Raw genomic sequence first — 21,326 nt, forward strand, 5'->3', positions numbered from 1 at the left:
ATCAAATAGTTATGTTTCACGCATTTCAGCAATCTTGTTATTTTATCAGTTTACGATTATGATAGCATTCTCGCAATGTAAAATTAATAACAAAGCACTATTCAAACCACTGTACGATGTTGATACTCTTTCCCGCCATAACAAATATAGCGCATTTACCTCGCCGCTGTTGACCTCTTCCGCAAGAATAATCACGGAGCCGGGCGGCTTGCATGATTTAGACACGGAAACTCTTGCAGCACGGGAACAATGCCCCCAGGAGTCATCGTAAATAGGCTCCAAGTCGATGATGTCATCGCGAGACAAACTCCTACAAAAAAATCATTGTTTAACCATTTTGCTGCACGTTTCCAAGAGAAATTTAAGTAGAATGATGCTAGGTGTACTTACCACGTATAACATCCACCTTCTATTATTTCAAACGTGAAATTCACGGTCAAGTTTTCAAACCAAGGCAGGAGCACCCTTGGCGTGTTTATCTTGGCACTTTCACTGGTTTTTATACACAAGTACGTAATGCACGTCAGAATAAACCCTCTGCGCAAGGACTCCATAGTTCTTATTGTATTAATTACATGTGAAACTAGATTTTATACAACTTTATGTTAAGTAAATTCGCTCTAACCTACAAAAACAAGCAGCGCATTTTTGAAATATTGACAGTTTACGCCGGTGTTGCGGGCTTGCGAGTTTCATGTGGTTCGCAATTCGCAACGCTGCGTTCAGTATTTTTTATTTCAACATTTGTGACGTTTTCAACCAAAAGGTACCAACCACATTGTCGCTTGTCGATAAGGTTGACTTCGAATTAACGCTATATGGAAATAGCGCCTTATTGACAACCGAAAATAAGTACCCTGTTGGTTGAAAATGGCACATTTATTCTCAAAACCCATGAATCTAGTATAAAGGTTGTAACACACCGTCGCACCGTATAAGTAAAAGCTAGAAAGCGATATCTCTTTTTCGCTCTTACTTATGGGTGCGTCGCACAATGACCTTGGTGCGGTGCGATGATGTGTTACGGCCATTAGTATGGATTGGGCATGTGTGGGGAAACATGAATCTAGTATAACTGGATCGGGCATGATGGGTGGGGGGAAATGACCGAACGGGATAGTCTTATGTATGTTTCAGTAGGAGTAGCAGATAAAGCGCTATGTTTGTCCTTGTCACAGTCTCACATTTTTTTTAGTTCCCCACCGTGAATTTAGTATGGTTTATGGTGGGCAAAAAATAATCTTAATCTTAATAAAAAAGACCTTTCATTTTGTCGCAATGCGTATGTCTGTTCCTCACGGACGCACGCATATAGCCCATCTATAGGATCCTACCATCTATGTCAAAACCCGTTAACCGCGATGAAAGTGACAACGATATGTGTACATGAGATAATGGTGTCTCTTTCTAAAGGTTCTTAGTGCATTAAGTCGCGGTGCGATGCGGTAGTGTGTGCTATTCTTCTAGCCAAAGAGAATTATTCTAGTGCGGCGAGCAGTAGTTAAAAACCGTAGCTTGCACAAGGAGAGTGCAGCTCTAGGTCATTCATATGTCAAAAGAATTAAAAAAAAAACGTCAAAATAGAAAAATAAAAATGGCTGCTTTGTGTTCGTCATTATGTGTTTGGTGTCGTATTTTGCACGAATACTACACTTAAAACTGGAAATGTGTACTACACATAAGTGAAAACCATCATTATAAACTTATGTTAAGTGGAAACATTCGTTATACTGCACGAAAAAACAAAATTTTGCAATGTCGGTCGACAAGTCAATGGAGCTGCGAAGCAATGAGATCGATAAAAGCAAACGTCGTCATAGAACTGACGACACTGTTGTTGCGACAGCGGCATTGGATGGCGGGGGAGATTCGCAACAATACGCGAAGATGGAGAATGCAGACGACGGCGCGGGGAAGCCTACAGATTTGTGTTTACAAAGCAACTTGCATTTGGTGTCTAGTACTACAAGTAGTTTAGCCGATACGCCCGGTGATTCTGGTGTTTTGTGTTTGGACAGTGAAGCTTCCGAGGTAACCAGTCAGGCGTTGATGTCACACAGTTTAGTTGGGGCTGAAGAATTAGCATGTGACAGCCTCTATGAGGCTGTTCCATCTTGTTCTCAGGACATGATCAAGAGCACAACCAGCAGCCTCATGACTCGGAGCGACATAGACAATCAGAATATGGGAGCGCCGGAAGACATAGTCCCTGAACTGCTTGTAGAAGCCAACAAAAAATCTCCATTATGTGAAAACTTGCCAGATGTAGTTTTAAAAGCTTTGGAGAGTGAGAAAGTTTCTACTGAAAACATAGAAAAACCAACACGACCAAATGAGCCAAAGAAGTCTCTCTTTGAAGATATTGTGTATAGAAGAAAATGCAGAAAGAAGTCGCAAAGTGGAGGCTCACAGAAAAAACGGGTATCATTCCATGAGGATATTTTAAACAATACCAAAACGGATAATATTCATATTGAACGAGGTTTCATCTCATATGGACCAGATAACACATATTGTGATAGGTTTAGGCAAAAGAATAATATTGCAACTGATAGATTTTCATGGTGTGCATCTGGAGATAGGTCACCAAAGTATGCAGCTGATGTGGCGCAGCAGACCATGTCTGACCTACTTGTTTATGGTGACTCCAAAGCTGACCGAAGTGGCGTATTTGAATATTCTCAAGATTATGATAATGAAAATCAGGAGAATGACAATAAAGACAAAGATAACAATAATGAGACAAGGCCAAGAGGTAAATTATATGGATGTGACTCCAACAGCTCAGATTCTAATTTTAGCTGTGACTCTGAGACATCTTCAAGTGACTCATCCTCCTCTCATTCTAATAAAACAGAAGCTACACTTCTGCATAGAAAATGTGACAAAGCTCAAAAGTCATACTCATGTGACGGATTTGAAAATAATGCTCATGTAGCTTTTATGAGGAAAACATACTTCTCTGAAGCTGATATAGATCAACCCCATGATAGAACAAAGAAACCACTAGAAGTTACAGAAAGCCCGAACAGAGTTAAATCTGTCTTAAAGAAAAAGCGCTATATAACCACCAATGTAGTTGAGGAGAAAAAACAGAATACCAAAGTCTTAAATCTACTGGATGTCAACATTATTGATTCCTTGAAAAGTTTTTACAAGAATTTTAATTTCAATTTTACACCAGAAAAAGGTTTACCTGAGAATAGTATTGAATTGACTAATGTTGTTGAAGCTTTGCCTGATGTGAATCAGAACAAAAAACTATCTAAAAGCTTGGATTCAGGCTTTCAGATTGATGATGAAGACGATTTTGTGGAGATTAATCTAAATGGGCAGCAACTAGAAGCAAGCAAGCTAGCTCCACCTAAAGATATGGTATCCTCCACAAAAAGCAATATTGCAGGAGACAGGACACCTAATGAAGGCTCTCCACGGCACAAACTCACTTTGAACATGAACGCTCAATTTGACAAGAAATCTGCTAACAAAGCTGATAATTTTCCATCTATAAACAAATATGTTGTGAACTGTGAGAGCACAGTTTATGAACATAAAGGAGTGTCCTACAGTTATGTGCATGATACATTCCAGACTGCATTTGATGCTCCCAAGGAAACATTTGTCCCTATACCAGAAAGCACTCCAGTAAAGGAACTAGTGACTAGTACTAGCAAGGCAGACTTCACTCTAAAGCAGACTGATACAGATTCATCCAGCTGGGCATCTACACCCAAGAGACAATTCAACAAGAATGTCCAGGATGAAACTGAACAGAAAAATGGTATTCCAAAGCATTTATCTTCTCCTAAAAGGCAAAATGTCAATCGTTACAGTCGGAAATCAGCTTCTACACTACAGAAAACAAATGAAGAACAACAACAAACTAGCGACAACTGCTCAAACACTGATAACTCTACTTTAAAAGGTGGTGAAGATTTCGCAGATGACTTCTTTGACAGTCCTTCTCAGAAGATGAACTCTGACAAATCTGCTTTACTGAATCGATATTTGAAGAATGTATGTCAACGTAAAGACTTGGAACTGAAGATAAGGAATAATAAGTTCTTTCGAAACAAATTGCGAATGGAAAAAGGTTTCCCGAGCATCATATATCCGTTAGAGGACGTATCGGATACGTTCCACACTTCCGCGGCGCGTATGTCGCGGCTCGTAGACAAAGAGGTAATTGAGAACAAAAGACTGTCGGTGCGTCTGCTGACGGCCGACGAGCCGTCCTACTTTGACAGCTTTGAAGATAACGTCGCCATAGAATGCAATGAGAAGTTGAGGCTGCAAATATTCTCGTATCCTAATGAAACTTTGAACAGGGTGAGTTGATAAGTTGATTGATCGCTTTTAATTTGACGTTGCGTATCAGTTAAGCTAAAAAATGCAAATAGTACACTTCAACATCTTCTTATTCCTCGCGTTACCCTGGCATTTTGCCATGTGTCATGAAAGCCTGGGGTCCGCTTGACAACTAATCCCGAGAATTAACGTAGGCACTAGTTTTTACGAAAGCAACTGTCATCATTATATGCAGTGCAATTAAGTAGGTACCATTTTTTTTTTCGCGTTGAACCATTTAATTAAATCTCCACTCTCCATATAAGAAAAAAATTATATTGGCATTTTACTAATAATTTATCTTTAAGTTACACTTTCTAGATTAACTCGAATTATATTTGCATTTTACTAATTGTATTTCTCTAAGTTACACTTTCTAGATTAACTCGACCTGAATTTCACACACTTTCATTATAATATTTGCATTTAAAACTCATAGCTATCTATACTAGTTAGACATTGAAAAGAAAACTACAAAGATTACAAGTATGTTAGGGTAAGAAACAGGCGACACCCTGCCGAGAGACGAGGCTAAGGTCACAACACAATGAGTCACTTACTGTTCAAACAACAACATACAGGGTAATTTGCTATGCTAGATAATTAAATTACTTGGGCACTTACTTTCTTTATCTTGAGCATCTTAATGGTAGATGGTGCTTTTATTTCTTATTTTCTTTTGAATTTGTATAAAATTTTGGTACGGCACAAAACATAAAGTCGGTTTTGGCAGCTGTCTTCGGCTAGTATGTAATATACTAACTTGTAATTTAAGATTTACCGTCGCTTTTCGCTAACAGAAGACATCGTGAATGAAACAGGCAAATTTTTATAAGGCCTAGTTTTCCCACTAGGTTGATAGGTTTCCAATTCTTGGGATTACTTCATCAGAGCGAGCGAAAACCAACGCCAGCTTCCGTTAGCGAGCCTTGGCAAAAAGCCGTGACAAAACTAAGAAGATGGTTATGTACTGTACAGTCTGTACATCACCATCTCATCAACTTATCACTAATGTTTATCTCGTCAACTTATCACTAATGTTTATCTCATCACTTGTAGATGATGAAAGTGCTGTCCCAGTACAACATGGAAGACGGCGCGTGGACCCCTTTACTGGTGTTCATCACGGACTACGCCCTCTACGTAGCAGGCCTGACCCCCGGCGGCACGGAATACGATATTCTTTGCCGGCTGCCACACAACGAATTAGATGCTATTGCGGTAAGTTCTCGTAATTTTTATACGTGCTGCATTACAATGTCGTGTGGTACGACCTAATGTTGGTGGGTTATATCTATATTTTTAGTCATGTCTCGCGCGCTCAGCCTTGGCCGAGGCACGTCTACACTGGCCGTTTTGTGCGCGAGGATATTGCCTCGCGCGTATGCTCGCTCTGTGTGGACCCGGCTATAAAGGATAATAAATGAAGTTGGCGGTATTTAACGTGAATCGATTGTACGTGGTGCAACACACCGCAATCTTCTTTCTACAATGATTCCTTAACTATGTACATTTTATCTCGCCAGGTCGGTCCCGAAGCGCAATACGTTCAAATCATCGACATCTCAGGCAACATCGCCTGCTCCATCGTAACCGGAGAATCATCTCTGGGCGTCCGCCTAGTATCCTCTTTGGAGTGGAGTGCGCGTACGTCACCATTGCGTGTACAGCGGCCGCCAGCCATCATACCGCTAAGTTGCAAGCATTTGGCAGCTGAAGTGGCTAGGCAAAGGCATCAAGACAAGGTAGGAATGTCTATAAAATCATTACATGTTTCATAGTAACTGTAGGGTGGGGCGTCCGCTTGGTATCCTCTTGGAGTGGAGCACGCGTACCTCGCCACTGCGTGTGCCGCGGCCGCCGGCCATCATATCACTGACTTGAAAGCATCTGCCAGCGAAAGTGACTAGGCGAAGGCATCAGGACAAGGTAGGAATGGTTATTTATTTATTTATTTATTTAATCTTTATTGCACAAAAGAAAATACAATCGTACAAAAGGCGGACTTAATGCTATGAGGCATTCTCTACCAGTCAACCTTCGGGCAAAGCAGATAATTTGTAGGCGGTGCAACATAGTGATTACATATATACAAGTATAGTTAAATAATGGATAGGCATAGACATACATACATATATCTGTATATATAATATTCATATAAATACATACAATATACATACATATAAATACATAAGATATCAGATGAAACTTTCAAAACAGAAACACTAAGAATTCATCGTTCTGCCAGCAAAGTACTCACGTAAGGATTTTTTAAATGCAAATCTATTCGGACACTGTCTAATTTTAACAGGGAGACTATTCCAAAGGCGAGCTGCCTGAATAGAGAAAGAATAGGACATGAAACCTGTTCGGTGAGATGGTATGAACAAAGAAAGGTTGCCAGTAGAGCGAAGTTGACGGACACGAGAAACACCATAGTAGTTGAAGAAAGATTTGAGATATTCGGGAGATTGGGGATCATTAATAACAGAAAAGAGGGTGCAAAGCATGCGAATATTTCGACGAACACGTATAGGTTATAGAATCATTAACCCTTAAATGCATATTGTTGCCAAATGTATACAAAGCAATAATGATGCATAATTAATTATAATACGCTTAATTAATTAATTTAATCATGTATTTAAGGGGTATTTAATCTACGCAATATTATTATTTATAAAAATTACATTCGTTTTAAGACAAAATGTCGGAAAATTTGAAAAAATCCTGAATTTGATGATTTTTAGTATGTGATTTTGGACGTATTTTTCGGTGTATTACAAATAGTGTACTTTTCTGATGTCAGTAAGATTTTTCATATATCTTTTGCTGAAAATTATATATTTACATAAATATGATTTAGCCTGTGCAACTTCTAACACTGATTTTTCAGTGAAAATCGATGTTATAATTTTTTTACAATTTTTCCCATAATCAGCAAACGATTACGTGACACTTTAATATCGGGCAAAAGGAAAAAACATGCATTTAAGGGTTAAATGTTTCATAGTAACTGTAGGGTGTTTGTTCTCTGGACGTCCGGTTAGTATCGTCATTGGAATGAAGCGCGCGCATATCGCCGTTACTTGTTCTGCGGCCGCCTGCCATCATACCCTGGAGTTGCAGGCATTTGGTAGTAGCAAGGCAAAGGCATCAAGACAAGGTAAACGTTTATAGAATCATTTAATGTTTTTTCCTAATGTGTAGTATGTTCTATGGGCCTAGTGTCTTATGGAAAGGATATCGTCTCTATGTTGCGACTGCTGGTCATCATACTACGTAACGTAGGCTCTAGTCTGGCGTCACTTGTTACTGTGCAATTAGGTTCAATCACAGGTTTATGAAATAAAAAATACAATAGAGGGATCTTTCTGTCGTAAGCAAACTCTTTGATGGGCCGTACAAATATCGAATAGTTCAGTATACTTACCTGCTCAGGTTATGATATTAAAAAAAAAAACTTTATTACTACTCCATTCAGGCAACTTACAATACATTTGCGTATTTACATATATATCAGATGTGAGTAAAAAAACTCAGGATATAAAGAAGCGGATGCACTCAGTCATAGATGTTTTGCATAAACTAATGAGTACCGCCGATACGTGTCGATACTACTAATTAAAACATGAATGCATGTTTTATCATGATGACTTGCTGGTGTTATGCACTGTTATGTTATTTATAGTCATAACATATGATAATGTTATCTGCACCTGTCAATGATTTTTGATTGAAGGACTAACATATATTTATTGTAGATATTTTTCTCCACCATGTTTTCACTTTAAACTTGATAAATAAAGATAACGAACATAACAAGTTTGTAAGTGCAGAGTGATTGGAGAGGGGCGGAGGGCACGGAGGGGGGGGGGGGTTATGTTTATCAATAAGAGGTTTCTATAATTATGAAGGCGTTTACGACATTTTTGGTACACTCCTCTCCTCATTTCAGTATTTTCCAATTCTTGCAACTACCTATGCCCTGTGAAATATTCCGGATAATCCACAAGATGTTTTCCTACACCAAAGAACTCCTAGTGATAAATGCGAAACCAACCTCTCACTGCTCAAACAGTCGGTAAAATAGTTGTGCGGTAGATTTGTAGAAGATGCTAATTTGTAATTTAAAGTTTTTAATTACTGCTTGATAATACTAACTGTTGCATATATGTGTGCAATTACACATGCATGTGTGCTTGACTGCGCCCACGATTCATCTATTACTTTACTTATGTGAATAAAGCAGTGTGCTATTATAACTCGTGTCACTCGTCCCCACGGCTCTATACCACCACCCTACCCAATGTAGGCAAACTATAGTCAATAATAGGATAATAGCAACTTTTCCAACCGAATGAGTTGTGTTAGACCAGTTCCAAGAAACTTATTGATCAGTCTTCGAAACCTCTACGGGGTTATTGTACTGATGCGAAATCCACACGCCTCTCTGTCTCGCTCACACACCAGAGCGGCGTATCTATAGTCTATCAAACAACTTTGTCAGTAGAAAAGGCGCAAAATTCAAATTTTCTATGGGGCGATAACCCTTCACGCATACATTTTTTAAATTTGCCGCTTTTTTCTACTGACAGAAATGGCTTTACAGACTATATCCGCGTCCAATGTAAAGACGGCCCTACCCCTGGTCTTAAATTCACATGCAATTGTACCGATGCTCAAATTTTTTACACACTGTGTCATTACTTGTAAGAGTGTAGCAGTTACAAAAAATAAGGGGTTTTGATTTGTTTTAGGTATCAGACATCTTGTACTACGGACGGGCCTGGTCAGGCGATGCAGGCGATCGGCTCATAGAAGCACCGGGGGCTTTTGCTCCGCCGCTCGAGGGGTATCTCATGTGCCGGACTGACCGCAGCAAACGCTTCGAGCCTTGCTATTTCTTACTCAGGTATGCTACTATAATTGCCTCATGCCTCCATGGTTGTTGACAGATACTTCATATTAAAAATTGGCCCCCGGATAAGAAAAAAAAACGGTTAGCCCCCTTTGATGAGAAATGATGAGAAAAAAATGACAACTTTTCATCAGTTATCCCCAACATTGTCAGTCATTGTCATCACACGATTTAATTATGACGGGATTGCTTTTCTTTAGGTGTTTTGCTCAAGATTTTACGATGAATATGTGATTCAGAATACCAAGTTTGTAAGAGGTCGCTTTATCGAGCTTTAAATTAAAATGCCATGACATGAGATTATTTATGATAATATCGTTAAATCGCGATCGATATAAATCTCTTTTTATTCCAGAGCGGGCGTTCTCCAATGGGGTCCTCACCCGCCCGACACCAACACGTCCCTACCTAACGCCATCGCGCTCCGCTCCGTGGTGGGCGTGCGGCGCCACGTGGACAGCTCGCGCCGCCCGCACTGCTTCGAGATCGCCATGAACACCGGCGCCAGGCTGCTGCTCGCCGCGCCCGACGACCCCGCCGCCTCCTCCTGGCTGCAGTCGCTGCTGCTGCACGCGGCGCAGGTATAGACACGTCAGACAGCACCCTCCCCACCCGACGCCATCGCGCTCCGCTCCGTGGTGGGCGTGCGGCGCCACGTGGACAGCTCGCGCCGCCCGCACTGCTTCGAGATCGCCATGAACACCGGCGCCAGGCTGCTGCTCGCCGCGCCCGACGACCCCGCCGCCTCCTCCTGGCTGCAGTCGCTGCTGCTGCACGCGGCGCAGGTATAGACACGTCAGACAGCACCCTCCCCACCCGACGCCATCGCGCTCCGCTCCGTGGTGGGCGTGCGGCGCCACGTGGACAGCTCGCGCCGCCCGCACTGCTTCGAGATCGCCATGAACACCGGCGCCAGGCTGCTGCTCGCCGCGCCCGACGACCCCGCCGCCTCCTCCTGGCTGCAGTCGCTGCTGCTGCACGCGGCTCAGGTATAGACACGTCAGACAGCACCCTCCCCACCCGACGCCATCGCGCTCCGCTCCGTGGTGGGCGTGCGGCGCCACGTGGACAGCTCGCGCCGCCCGCACTGCTTCGAGATCGCCATGAACACCGGCGCCAGGCTGCTGCTCGCCGCGCCCGACGACCCCGCCGCCTCCTCCTGGCTGCAGTCGCTGCTGCTGCACGCGGCGCAGGTATAGACACGTCAGACAGCACCCTCCCCACCCGACGCCATCGCGCTCCGCTCCGTGGTGGGCGTGCGGCGCCACGTGGACAGCTCGCGCCGCCCGCACTGCTTCGAGATCGCCATGAACACCGGCGCCAGGCTGCTGCTCGCCGCGCCCGACGACCCCGCCGCCTCCTCCTGGCTGCAGTCGCTGCTGCTGCACGCGGCGCAGGTATAGACACGTCAGACAGCACCCTCCCCACCCGACGCCATCGCGCTCCGCTCCGTGGTGGGCGTGCGGCGCCACGTGGACAGCTCGCGCCGCCCGCACTGCTTCGAGATCGCCATGAACACCGGCGCCAGGCTGCTGCTCGCCGCGCCCGACGACCCCGCCGCCTCCTCCTGGCTGCAGTCGCTGCTGCTGCACGCGGCGCAGGTATAGACACGTCAGACAGCACCCTCCCCACCCGACGCCATCGCGCTCCGCTCCGTGGTGGGCGTGCGGCGCCACGTGGACAGCTCGCGCCGCCCGCACTGCTTCGAGATCGCCATGAACACCGGCGCCAGGCTGCTGCTCGCCGCGCCCGACGACCCCGCCGCCTCCTCCTGGCTGCAGTCGCTGCTGCTGCACGCGGCTCAGGTATAGACACGTCAGACAGCACCCTCCCCACCCGACGCCATCGCGCTCCGCTCCGTGGTGGGCGTGCGGCGCCACGTGGACAGCTCGCGCCGCCCGCACTGCTTCGAGATCGCCATGAACACCGGCGCCAGGCTGCTGCTCGCCGCGCCCGACGACCCCGCCGCCTCCTCCTGGCTGCAGTCGCTGCTGCTGCACGCGGCGCAGGTATAGACACGTCAGACAGCACCCTCCCCACCCGACGCCATCGCGCTCCGCTCCGTGGTGGGCGTGCGGCGCCACGTGGACAGCTCGCGCCGCCCGCACTGCTTCGAGATCGCCATGAACACCGGCGCCAGGCTGCTGCTCGCCGCGCCCGACGACCCCGCCGCCTCCTCCTGGCTGCAGTCGCTGCTGCTGCACGCGGCGCAGGTATAGACACGTCAGACAGCACCCTCCCCACCCGACGCCATCGCGCTCCGCTCCGTGGTGGGCGTGCGGCGCCACGTGGACAGCTCGCGCCGCCCGCACTGCTTCGAGATCGCCATGAACACCGGCGCCAGGCTGCTGCTCGCCGCGCCCGACGACCCCGCCGCCTCCTCCTGGCTGCAGTCGCTGCTGCTGCACGCGGCGCAGGTATAGACACGTCAGACAGCACCCTCCCCACCCGACGCCATCGCGCTCCGCTCCGTGGTGGGCGTGCGGCGCCACGTGGACAGCTCGCGCCGCCCGCACTGCTTCGAGATCGCCATGAACACCGGCGCCAGGCTGCTGCTCGCCGCGCCCGACGACCCCGCCGCCTCCTCCTGGCTGCAGTCGCTGCTGCTGCACGCGGCGCAGGTATAGACACGTCAGACAGCACCCTCCCCACCCGACGCCATCGCGCTCCGCTCCGTGGTGGGCGTGCGGCGCCACGTGGACAGCTCGCGCCGCCCGCACTGCTTCGAGATCGCCATGAACACCGGCGCCAGGCTGCTGCTCGCCGCGCCCGACGACCCCGCCGCCTCCTCCTGGCTGCAGTCGCTGCTGCTGCACGCGGCGCAGGTATAGACACGTCACACGGCACCCTCCCCACCTTTACAAGCCTTAATTAATTAATTTACGTTCCACCCCTTTCTTACAAATACATAAGTCGAAATGACAGATTAAGACAAACTTGACTAATTAAACACTGTCAATGTAAGTAAGTAAGTAAGTAATCATTTATTGTCAGATTGTGCATGTCAGTATACAGATGTTACAATAGTATCTTATAATAGTAAGTGTCACAATCAACCGGTTTAGGGTATACAATAGACTTATTCCTAAAATACAATAGTAATATATATATATAATAGCTAGAAAAATTACATTCCAAAGACAGAGTCAATTCAATATTAGTATAGTTTACATTACAATTCAAGTCAATATACATTATAATTTACATGTCAAGCGATCGATTTTGTTCTGTTCTGAGAAAAAAATCGAGATTGTAAAAACATTCAGTTAATAGAAAGGTTTTTAACTTAGAGAAAAATTTGTTGCTTGGTAACTCTGTCCATGACATAGGAAGTGCATTGTAAATGCGGACAGCCATGTGGTAGCAATTTTTCTTATACACTTCTAATCTACTTTTTGGGACAATCAAAGCTTTATGTGTGACTGTGCGCTTTCCAATGTTACATTTCTGATCAAATAATTCCAAATTGCATTTAACGAATTTACACATTTCTAAGATGTATAAGCTCGGAACTGTCAAGATTCCATACTTTTTAAACAACGGCCTGCATGACTCTGACCACCTGACTCCCGCTATAGCCCTCACGCATTTTTTTTGTGCTATGAAAGCTTGTTTTACATTTGTGCCATTTCCCCATAATACTATTCCATAGCGCAGTGCAGAAGCAACATAGCTATGATAAACAAGTAGCGCGGTTTTGTCAGAAGTGATACGCTTCAGTTTTTTTATGGCATAAATAAATTTATTGATTTTAGTGGAAACTACGTCTATTTGTTGTTTCCAATTTAAATATTCGTCTATATCAATGCCTAGGAACTTTGTATGTGATACTTCTTCAATTTGCTCATTATCAATTTTTATAGTTAATGGTATTATTTTACTATTCCTTGTAGCAAATCGAACTAATTTAGTTTTTAAAGCATTCATGCAGAGACCATTCCGATGCAGCCAATGCCCTACATCAGTCAAAGTAGCATTTATGCTCTCTTTTAGCTCTTTGTCGTTTTTACCTCTAATAATTATCGTTGTATCATCTGCAAACAAAAGGCAGCGATGTTTAATACAAGTAGGAAGATCATTTATATAGAGCAAGAATAGGAGTGGCCCTAATATGCTGCCCTGCGGTACTCCACTGTGATTTATACGTGAAACAGAGTCGACATTTAGCTTAGAATTATCTGTCAAAGATGTATATTGAATCCTAGTTATTTGGTGACGATCTGATAAATAGCTATGCAGCCATTTGAATGCGGGCCCCCTTATGCCATATTTTTCAATTTTTTTAAGTAGAATTGAATGATCTACGAAATCGAAAGCTTTACTTAAATCTAGGAATAAGCCTATAACTATGTCGTTTGCATCTAGTGCATCCAGTACAGTGCAAACTAAATTAAATGCAGCATGTATAGTTGATTTCCCTTTACGGAATCCACTTTGTTCTGAGCAGAGGATGCGATTTTTATTTAAGAATTTAAAAATCCTCGCGTACATGACCTTCTCAAAGACTTTCGATATAACTGGCAAAAGCGCCACAGGCCTATAGTTGCTTTTATCTGTCATGATCCCTTTCTTGAATAAAGGCTTTATAATTGCAAACTTGAGCTTGTTGGGAAAATGCCCTTGTTCCAATGACAGATTTACAACATGAGCTAACGGCACCGCTATGTCATTGGCTATAGCTTTAAGAGCCTTAACATTAATGTTGTCGATTCCGACGGATCTCGTATTCTTCAGGGCCTTTATTAATTTGACTATCTCATGAGGGTCCGTAGGCTCAATAAAAATTGTTTTTTCGACCCTATCCAAAGAACAAAAATATTGTTTATTTGCAATACTATTTTGGGTTATATCTATGAAGAAATTATTGAAAACATCAACAATTTTTTGAGGATCGGTCAATAAGTTATTGTTATGTTCTATCGCCTTAATCTCTGTTGAATTTGTAGAACGGCCTGTGTAAGTATTAATTATATCCCATGTAGCTTTACCTTTGTTCTCCGCATTATTCAATATGTTATTGAAATGATTCCTTTTCGCGGTATCAAAACAATTTTTCAGGTGTTTAGAGTATTTTCTAAATAGTAACTTGTATTGGTCGGATACACATTTATTTTTATTCTTGTAAAATAGAAATCTCAACTTACTCTTAGTTTTGCAGCTTTTCCGCAACCCTTTAGTAATCCATGGCAGCTGTTTATTCTTTGCTATGCGTATTTTTATGACCGGGAAACATAGGTTGAAGTATAGTGAAATGGTTTCGTGTAATAACCCAAATGATTCTTCCACATTTTCGGACGTCAATACGTCGTTAAAAGTTAAGCTACTTATACATTGTTGGAATTTTTGCATGTTATGGTCACTGAAATCATACTTATATATAAATTCGAATTGGTTTTCTTTACATGACTTTATAGCAAATTCAATAGTTTGTGCTGTATCGTGGTCAGACAAACCAAAACTGTGTGTTTTCCCTATAACGGTGTCAATATTGCTCACAATATTATCAATACATGTTTTTTGACGTGTGGGTTGCGTAATATGGATATTAAAGTTATAATTTGAAAATATGTCTGCTATTTGTGTCCTATACTTGCTCCTGCTCAAAAAATCAATATTAAAATCCCCAGCTAATATAATTTTGCTATTGTAACGACTCAGGATCGTAAAAAGTTGTTTAAGCTGTATAAAAAAGGAATCCATACTTGAGTCTGGAGTACGATATAAACACACTACAATAATATTTAACTTTTTTATTTTTATAGCACAGACTTCAAAAACTTTTTCTTTTGTAAGGTGTTTTATTGAAACTAATTCGTCAAAATCAAAGCCTTCTTTAAGTAATATGCACGTGCCTCCTCTTTTTTTTTCCCTCGAGTAAGAGGATGCCAGTTTAAAGTTTTGTAGGTTGAGGAAAGTTTCATCTCCTTTTTTAATAAAAGTCTCGGTAAGACATAAAACATCGATGTCAATATTTTTTTGTCTTAATTCCATAATTGCGATTTCAAGTTCTTCGGTTTTGTTTAGAACTCCTGCGATATTCTGGTGGAAAATAGCAAACTGTTTATTTATTAATTGGTTGCTATGTTTCTTCACGAAAAAGCTGTTTAACTGGCGCTAACTGTGCAGGACTCGTTTGCTCATTTTTATTCATTTGATTATCGGTTTCTTGACTATATGTCGGCGTGTGAAATTGTGTTGAGTGTATTGAAACATTGCTACGTGATGTTTCAGTGATGGTATTTTGATGGGAATGCGTTGTCGGGGTGATGGCATTTTCGCATGATTGTTTGAGAATTGGAGAATAAGCCGGCAGTGTTTTTAATGTTTCGCTGACAGCATGGAATATTGCTTTAAAACCGTCATTATTTAAACGACCGGTTTGTTTTTTAAACATAGTATAGTCATAATTAAGATGCGAGTTCGAGTCAAAGAAATATGCATATTCGTTTTCTCTGATGTCATTGTACAGTATTTGATTAAATAATTCTATTCTACGATTAAATACATTAGCAAAATATCCACAATTAAAGGTAGGGCAACATAATATTATATTTGTATGATTACATTGTTGTATAGTATTTCTTATATGTGTCACTAAATTAAAGTAGTTCTGAGAACATTTAAAATCATTTTCACCGATAAATATTAAACAGTAGTCATGATGGGTATAATTAATTAATTTCATTTCTATATTTTTTACAATATGTTTGACGCCGATATCTGGCGACAAGTAATGGCAGAAGTCATATGTATCACCTAAAAAACGCTCAGCACACGGTAATACTTTGTTAAATTTATTTGAACTCATTATACAAACTTTTCTTTTAAAGGGTTCTGTCGAATGAGTAGATTCATGGGGAAGTTTACACGGAGGGATTTCCTGCGGTGGAGATAACTTCTTACCGTTGTCTTGTGATGGAAATAATCTCGTGCTGTTGACCATACTACTGTCACTTAAGACCTTATTAAATAACAATGACTCGTTAAGATTAGTGTTTTCACCGCCTGATAAGGTGATCTCGTCCTTTTTTTGACTTGGCGTTGATGTATCGATCGTTGTAGCGATCATCGGAAAGGTTTTCAAAAACTTGTTTCTCAACAACAATTTATAAACAACCCATTTGTTCCAGGCGTTGGAAGAAAAAGACGGACTGTCAGTGGAGCGCGCAGGCCCCCCTTGCGCATGCACCGTGCTAGTGACGGCGCGGGAGGTGCTGAGCGTGCGCGAGCCGCTCGACCTCGCCTTCGTCGCCGGCGCCGCCGCGTATCTCAAGGAGCGCGGCGAGGAGGCGCTGCTCAAAGGTACATAGCTCTAGATATATAGATAGCTTAGTGTCTACAGGTTTTTTTCAACGTCAACGTTTGTGACGACAAGGTCACTGAGAGCACATTTTGAAGTATGGACAAGACAAGTAAATTGCGTTTGAAATATTGCGTTTGGTGGCTGAAAAATAAGTACATTCCCGTTGTCAGGGAGGTTTTTGGATTATACTGAGCAACTATTGCTACGGGACCAACCAAAAAAAAAATGTGGGTCGGGCGAACGCGGCGCGTGCGGTGCGGTGTACGAGGGATTGAGCGGGAAGGGGCTATCATTTTACTTTATTTGGTAATATGTATACATTTTTTGGTAATCATAGTGGTTTATTTAGGTGAAAATATCGCATTAATTTGTTCTTCAAGATTTAGTGATCATTCATTATATTTAGTGTTTGAATACAATTTGAAGTGCGGTCGTGATTAAAACAGCGGGTACTTTTGTAATTTTAGACCTTATTTTTTGGTGTTTAGTAAATGTTTTTGGTAGGAGAGATTTTTTTATTTAGGGTACCAAAGTATTTTTTTGGTGGCCATTCTAATTGTATCCAAAAAGAATAACACTGAACAAATATCTTTTGCACACAAATCGAATTTCATCAAAAGATACATCGGAGAAACACTTACCTAATAACAAACAACCGCAAGAAAAATAATTATATCAAGCGATATAATTTGCGTCGAGATTCCGACACCCAAATATTAATTGTGTTGTGTGTACTTACTGTTTTAGAATACATCGCGGAAATGCGAGCGGACGTCGAGATACTGGCGTGCGGCTCGCTCAAGAACTTGACCGCCTTCAAAATACCCGACACCGACGAGAACTGGTGCTGCTTGGTGAGATACTAATTTCAGTATTCCTATTTAACCCTCCAAAAAGTATTTATATTTAACCCTCCATACAAAATTGGGAATGTTACCGGGAACGACACAACTCTATTTGACATTCGTTGTTGATTGTGTTTGTAAAATTATATCATAGCATTGTGCGGCAGAAACGCTTCTCGTTCAGTTCATTCATGTAACAGCTTATTATAATGTTTGAGAATCACACTACTCTTTCGGAGCTGTCACTGGAAGAAGATACCTTTTTTTGTCATGTACCATTGATTAACACGTAGTTGTGTTGGTGCAGGAATGGTCAGTGTGCGAGGCGCGCGAACGCGGTTCAGGGCTGGCGCTGGTGATGGCCAGTGGTGCAGAGCTGGAGCGACTTATCGCCGCCGTCGAGCGGGCATTCTGTGCACTCACTGTGAGTACCATTTATTTCTAATAACTTAAAATGCTTCATTTATTTCTTGTGAAACATTCCAGAAACTTTCAAAAAGTACAAGTTTTTATCTGCCACCGCTTAAAAGCGGTTAACGTAACGTAGACTTATATTGACCGGGATATAGACCGTGATTACCTTTTGTATTATTTGTGAGCTCCCGATATTTCGACGCAGTTACATGCATCATGTTCACGGGAGACTGAAGATAGCGGGTGGGTGTCAAAGTTGTGTAGACAGCGCCTAGGTCTACCCTCATTCTTGCGCGTCGGCTGCGTTCACTTTCAACGTTACCATCGGTCGCATTCACACTTGTTGGTCCGGTCGCGTTCACACTCGTTGGTCTGTCCAAACACACTACACTCACGGTGTCACTACGCGTGTTTGATTCGGATATCACTGGTTTTTTACACAAACAAATCACAGGATTCCACACATTTGACAGTTTAAACCCATCTTCACGATTGAAATTTTTGTATTTGTGAATTTCAACGGCTTCTCTTACCAATCTTGGTATATAGTGGCGTTCTGTCGAAATGACCTTGGGACTATGCAACTCGATCCAGTGATTTGTACCCGACTCAAGGAGATGCTGAGCAATAGCTGACTTGCGAACGTCATTGTTCTTGACCGCAGCAATGTGTTCTGATGTGTTGTGTGTGTGATGTGTTGTGAACGTACGTAACGTACTTTATAAAATGAAGCCCTGGGCGCCTAGCCGAGGGGATAATCGCTTGCGCTACGATAACGAAACGCTTCGTGTCTATCATCTCTTCCATATTAGTGCGACAGTGACAGTGGCGTTTCGTTCGCTACGGAGCGTAAACGATTAGCATGATGGCTACGCACTCTGTTTAGACGGATAGACGTAATTAAAAAAACGGGCCAAGTGCGAGTCGGACTCGCGCACGAAGGGTTCCGTACCATTACGGAAAAATACAGCAAATTAAAAACACATTTGTTGTATGGGAGCCCCATTTAAATATTTATATTATTCTGTTTTTAGTATTTGTTGTTATAGCGGGAACAGAAATACATCATCTGTGAAAATTTAAACTGTCTAGCTATCACGGTTCATGAGATACAGCCTGTTGACTTAATAGTAGGGTCCCGTTTTTACCCTTTGGGTACGGAACCCTAAAAATCGCAGTTTAGGTTCCAGACAAAGATCATAGCATGATACTCTTCCTACAGAGTGAGCCGTTCCCGCTAAGCGTGGTCGAGGCTTCCAAATCAGCGTGCAGCACCGCGCACTCCAAGTTCGAGGCCGCCTGGACGCACATGCTGCCGCAACAGTAGGTAGGTACTAACGAGGACCTATTATAGACCTTATACCATTGTAACAAAGTTCACGGGTGGTCGTTGGTGGCTTCGATGATCTACGAGGCTGACCGGTTATATACCTTAAACCATTCTAACAAAGGTCACGGGTGACCAGTGGCTTCGATGATGTTAGCTAAGTCGACATCTGTGGATGTTTGCCATGTTCGAAATTAAGACTCGGGCTTTTAGTTCAGTCTTCGAATTCGGCAAGCCACTTATTTACTGATATTCGTACCTAATGATCCTAGATACCGCGGGTCATAGACTAAGTATTAGGAAATGCTTAGGTCCAGTTGCACCAACCACAATTAGCGGAACGATCAATGTAACTCGACACTTTAACGGTAACAGGTGGTTTAGTGCATCTGACCCTTAGCCTATTTCAAGGTGTTGGACATTGTAATGTAAAGGAGTCTAAGATTGAGTGGAAGCGACGATCGATATAAAGGGCTACGTTTAGCTAGACTCGACATTTTCCCAGTATGGTAGGCAATTTAACTAAAATAACTGGTTGGCTGGTTGTAATTCTACAGAAAACGACAAGCTATCTACATTCGATAGCCTCCTATAAGGCTCTAGGACCTAGGTTAATAAACAAAATGTATAGTTATCGACTTAAATCATTTAGGTACTTAAGGCGTATATGTAGTGGCTTTTTGTGCTAATTGAGACCTACAATTGTACCCTATTGCGAATTTCTATCTTGCGTCAATTTATTAACGATACTTCTCACAAGCAAACGATCAAACGGACATGTCTTTGAAAAGGCCCTATTCAAGACGGAATTAAATTTGTTTAAAATATAGCAGGGTACGTTTATACTAGCTCGCATTAAAATAAAAGGGTATAATATCGCAGTTTCACTTTTAAAAGTGTCTTTTAACTGCGACTTATCATCCCATGTGAGCTTTGTTTTATGTATCAATCTAAACGATGAGCAAGAGGCGTTCTTCAAAGTATTTTATAGTAGCGATATGAAGACATTTTGCTCTATTCTATGGTTAATAGTTGTTCGCCTTCCATATTGATAAAAAAACTCCATAATAAGGCGCTGTACCGATTTGTCTTGCTTGACTTTAATTGGATTCTAAATTGCTTGTCAGACAAAAAAGTGTCCTAACTCAATTTACGAGTTTTGATTAGAAATATCATCTTAAAACTTTGTTGATATTGACATGAGATATGAAACAGTAACAGTGTAGTCAAGTTATGGACATATTATTAAGTCTATGTCTCTCTAAAATTGGATATAGTACTTAGATACTCATATTAAAATCCTAACCGACACACGACGAAGAAATCTATAACTTGTAATATTAATAGACTGAGGGATTATGATATTTTATTCATCAGCTTGTATTTTATAAAATTTTATTTTAATTCACTGATAACAAATACGTATGTCATACTATGAGATACGTATGTCATACTATGAGAGATTACAGTACCTATCAAATAATATTAAAACTAGAACTTAAACATGGCATTTGATTAATACAGTTTGTAGTTCCAAATGTATACGTCTGTCAAACAGAATCTCTCCATTTAGCATAATCGTAAATATTCATAACAACTGCTTCCGCGCTAATAGTCTGGCTAATAATGAAAGTTGAACAATCCAATTTATTAATGAGACAACATTATTGATCATTACATGACATTAAAGCTCTCCAAGGAGCCTCTACGTATTAGATCTATATCCCCATGCAAGCCTATCAAAAGACCGGGATTTAGAGGCCCGTGAAATCAAAGGAGACAACATCATTGAAAAATTATATGCAAAATGTTGTCCCGTAAAAATAGTTTGGGGTCAATTTTCCTTAGCCAGACTACTTTTTATAATAGTCGTCCAGTGTAGTAAATAGAATACTCATGCGTGTAATATAGCTTTATAAGCAAGCATACGTAGTGGTATGCAAAAATGTAGTTGGTTACCCGTAATTTTTCGTAGGTAGCTTAAGACATTAAGACACCATAGATACACAATATAATATACAAATTATAATCGATTAGTCCAATCTTTATAATATAACAAGCATTTCTTTAGAAAAGGAATAGTTTTTTTAGTATTCTTAGACGAGAAAGGATATGTAGTTTTTCGTGGTCGGTTTACGCGGCTTATTATATCAAATATATAACTGCATA

The 21,326-nt window shown here is 42.1% G+C and overlaps 2 protein-coding genes across 2 annotated transcripts in view; one reads left to right on the top strand and one right to left on the bottom strand.

Annotated features, from left to right (window-relative positions):
• The window catches only part of LOC134746712 (uncharacterized), a 32,490-nt gene extending 31,789 nt beyond the window's left edge, over positions 1–701 (bottom strand). The window contains exons 1-2 of the mRNA XM_063681231.1: positions 391–701; positions 160–310 (exon numbers count right to left, since the gene is read on the bottom strand). Coding sequence (XP_063537301.1) covers positions 160–310; positions 391–554 — 315 coding nt within the window. The 5' untranslated portion in view covers positions 555–701. The remainder of the gene's footprint in view (positions 1–159; positions 311–390) is intronic.
• An 845-nt stretch (positions 702–1,546) lies between these two features.
• On the top strand, positions 1,547–19,381 carry LOC134746713 (uncharacterized). The gene is made up of 9 exons (XM_063681232.1): positions 1,547–4,329; positions 5,407–5,568; positions 5,874–6,092; positions 9,108–9,262; positions 9,624–9,849; positions 16,399–16,570; positions 17,319–17,425; positions 17,724–17,840; positions 19,053–19,381. The coding sequence occupies exons 1-9, from the start codon at positions 1,756–1,758 to the stop codon at positions 19,155–19,157; spliced, it is 3,837 nt and encodes a 1,278-aa protein (XP_063537302.1). The 5' UTR covers positions 1,547–1,755; the 3' UTR covers positions 19,158–19,381.
• Positions 19,382–21,326: the final 1,945 nt, after the last annotated feature.

This window comes from Cydia strobilella, chromosome 13 (genome assembly GCF_947568885.1).
Source record: "Cydia strobilella chromosome 13, ilCydStro3.1, whole genome shotgun sequence".
NCBI classification, from domain to species: Eukaryota; Metazoa; Arthropoda; class Insecta; order Lepidoptera; family Tortricidae; genus Cydia; species Cydia strobilella.

Bases quoted from the DNA above. Each gene is read 5' to 3' on its own strand.
- LOC134746713 (XM_063681232.1), top strand. From the start codon at position 1,756: ATGTCGGTCGACAAGTCAATGGAGCTGCGAAGCAATGAGATCGATAAA. The intron at 9,263-9,623 runs GTATGCTACTAT...TTTTTATTCCAG, and splicing joins CCTTGCTATTTCTTACTCAG to AGCGGGCGTTCTCCAATGGG. The intron at 16,571-17,318 runs GTACATAGCTCT...TTACTGTTTTAG, and splicing joins CGAGGAGGCGCTGCTCAAAG to AATACATCGCGGAAATGCGA.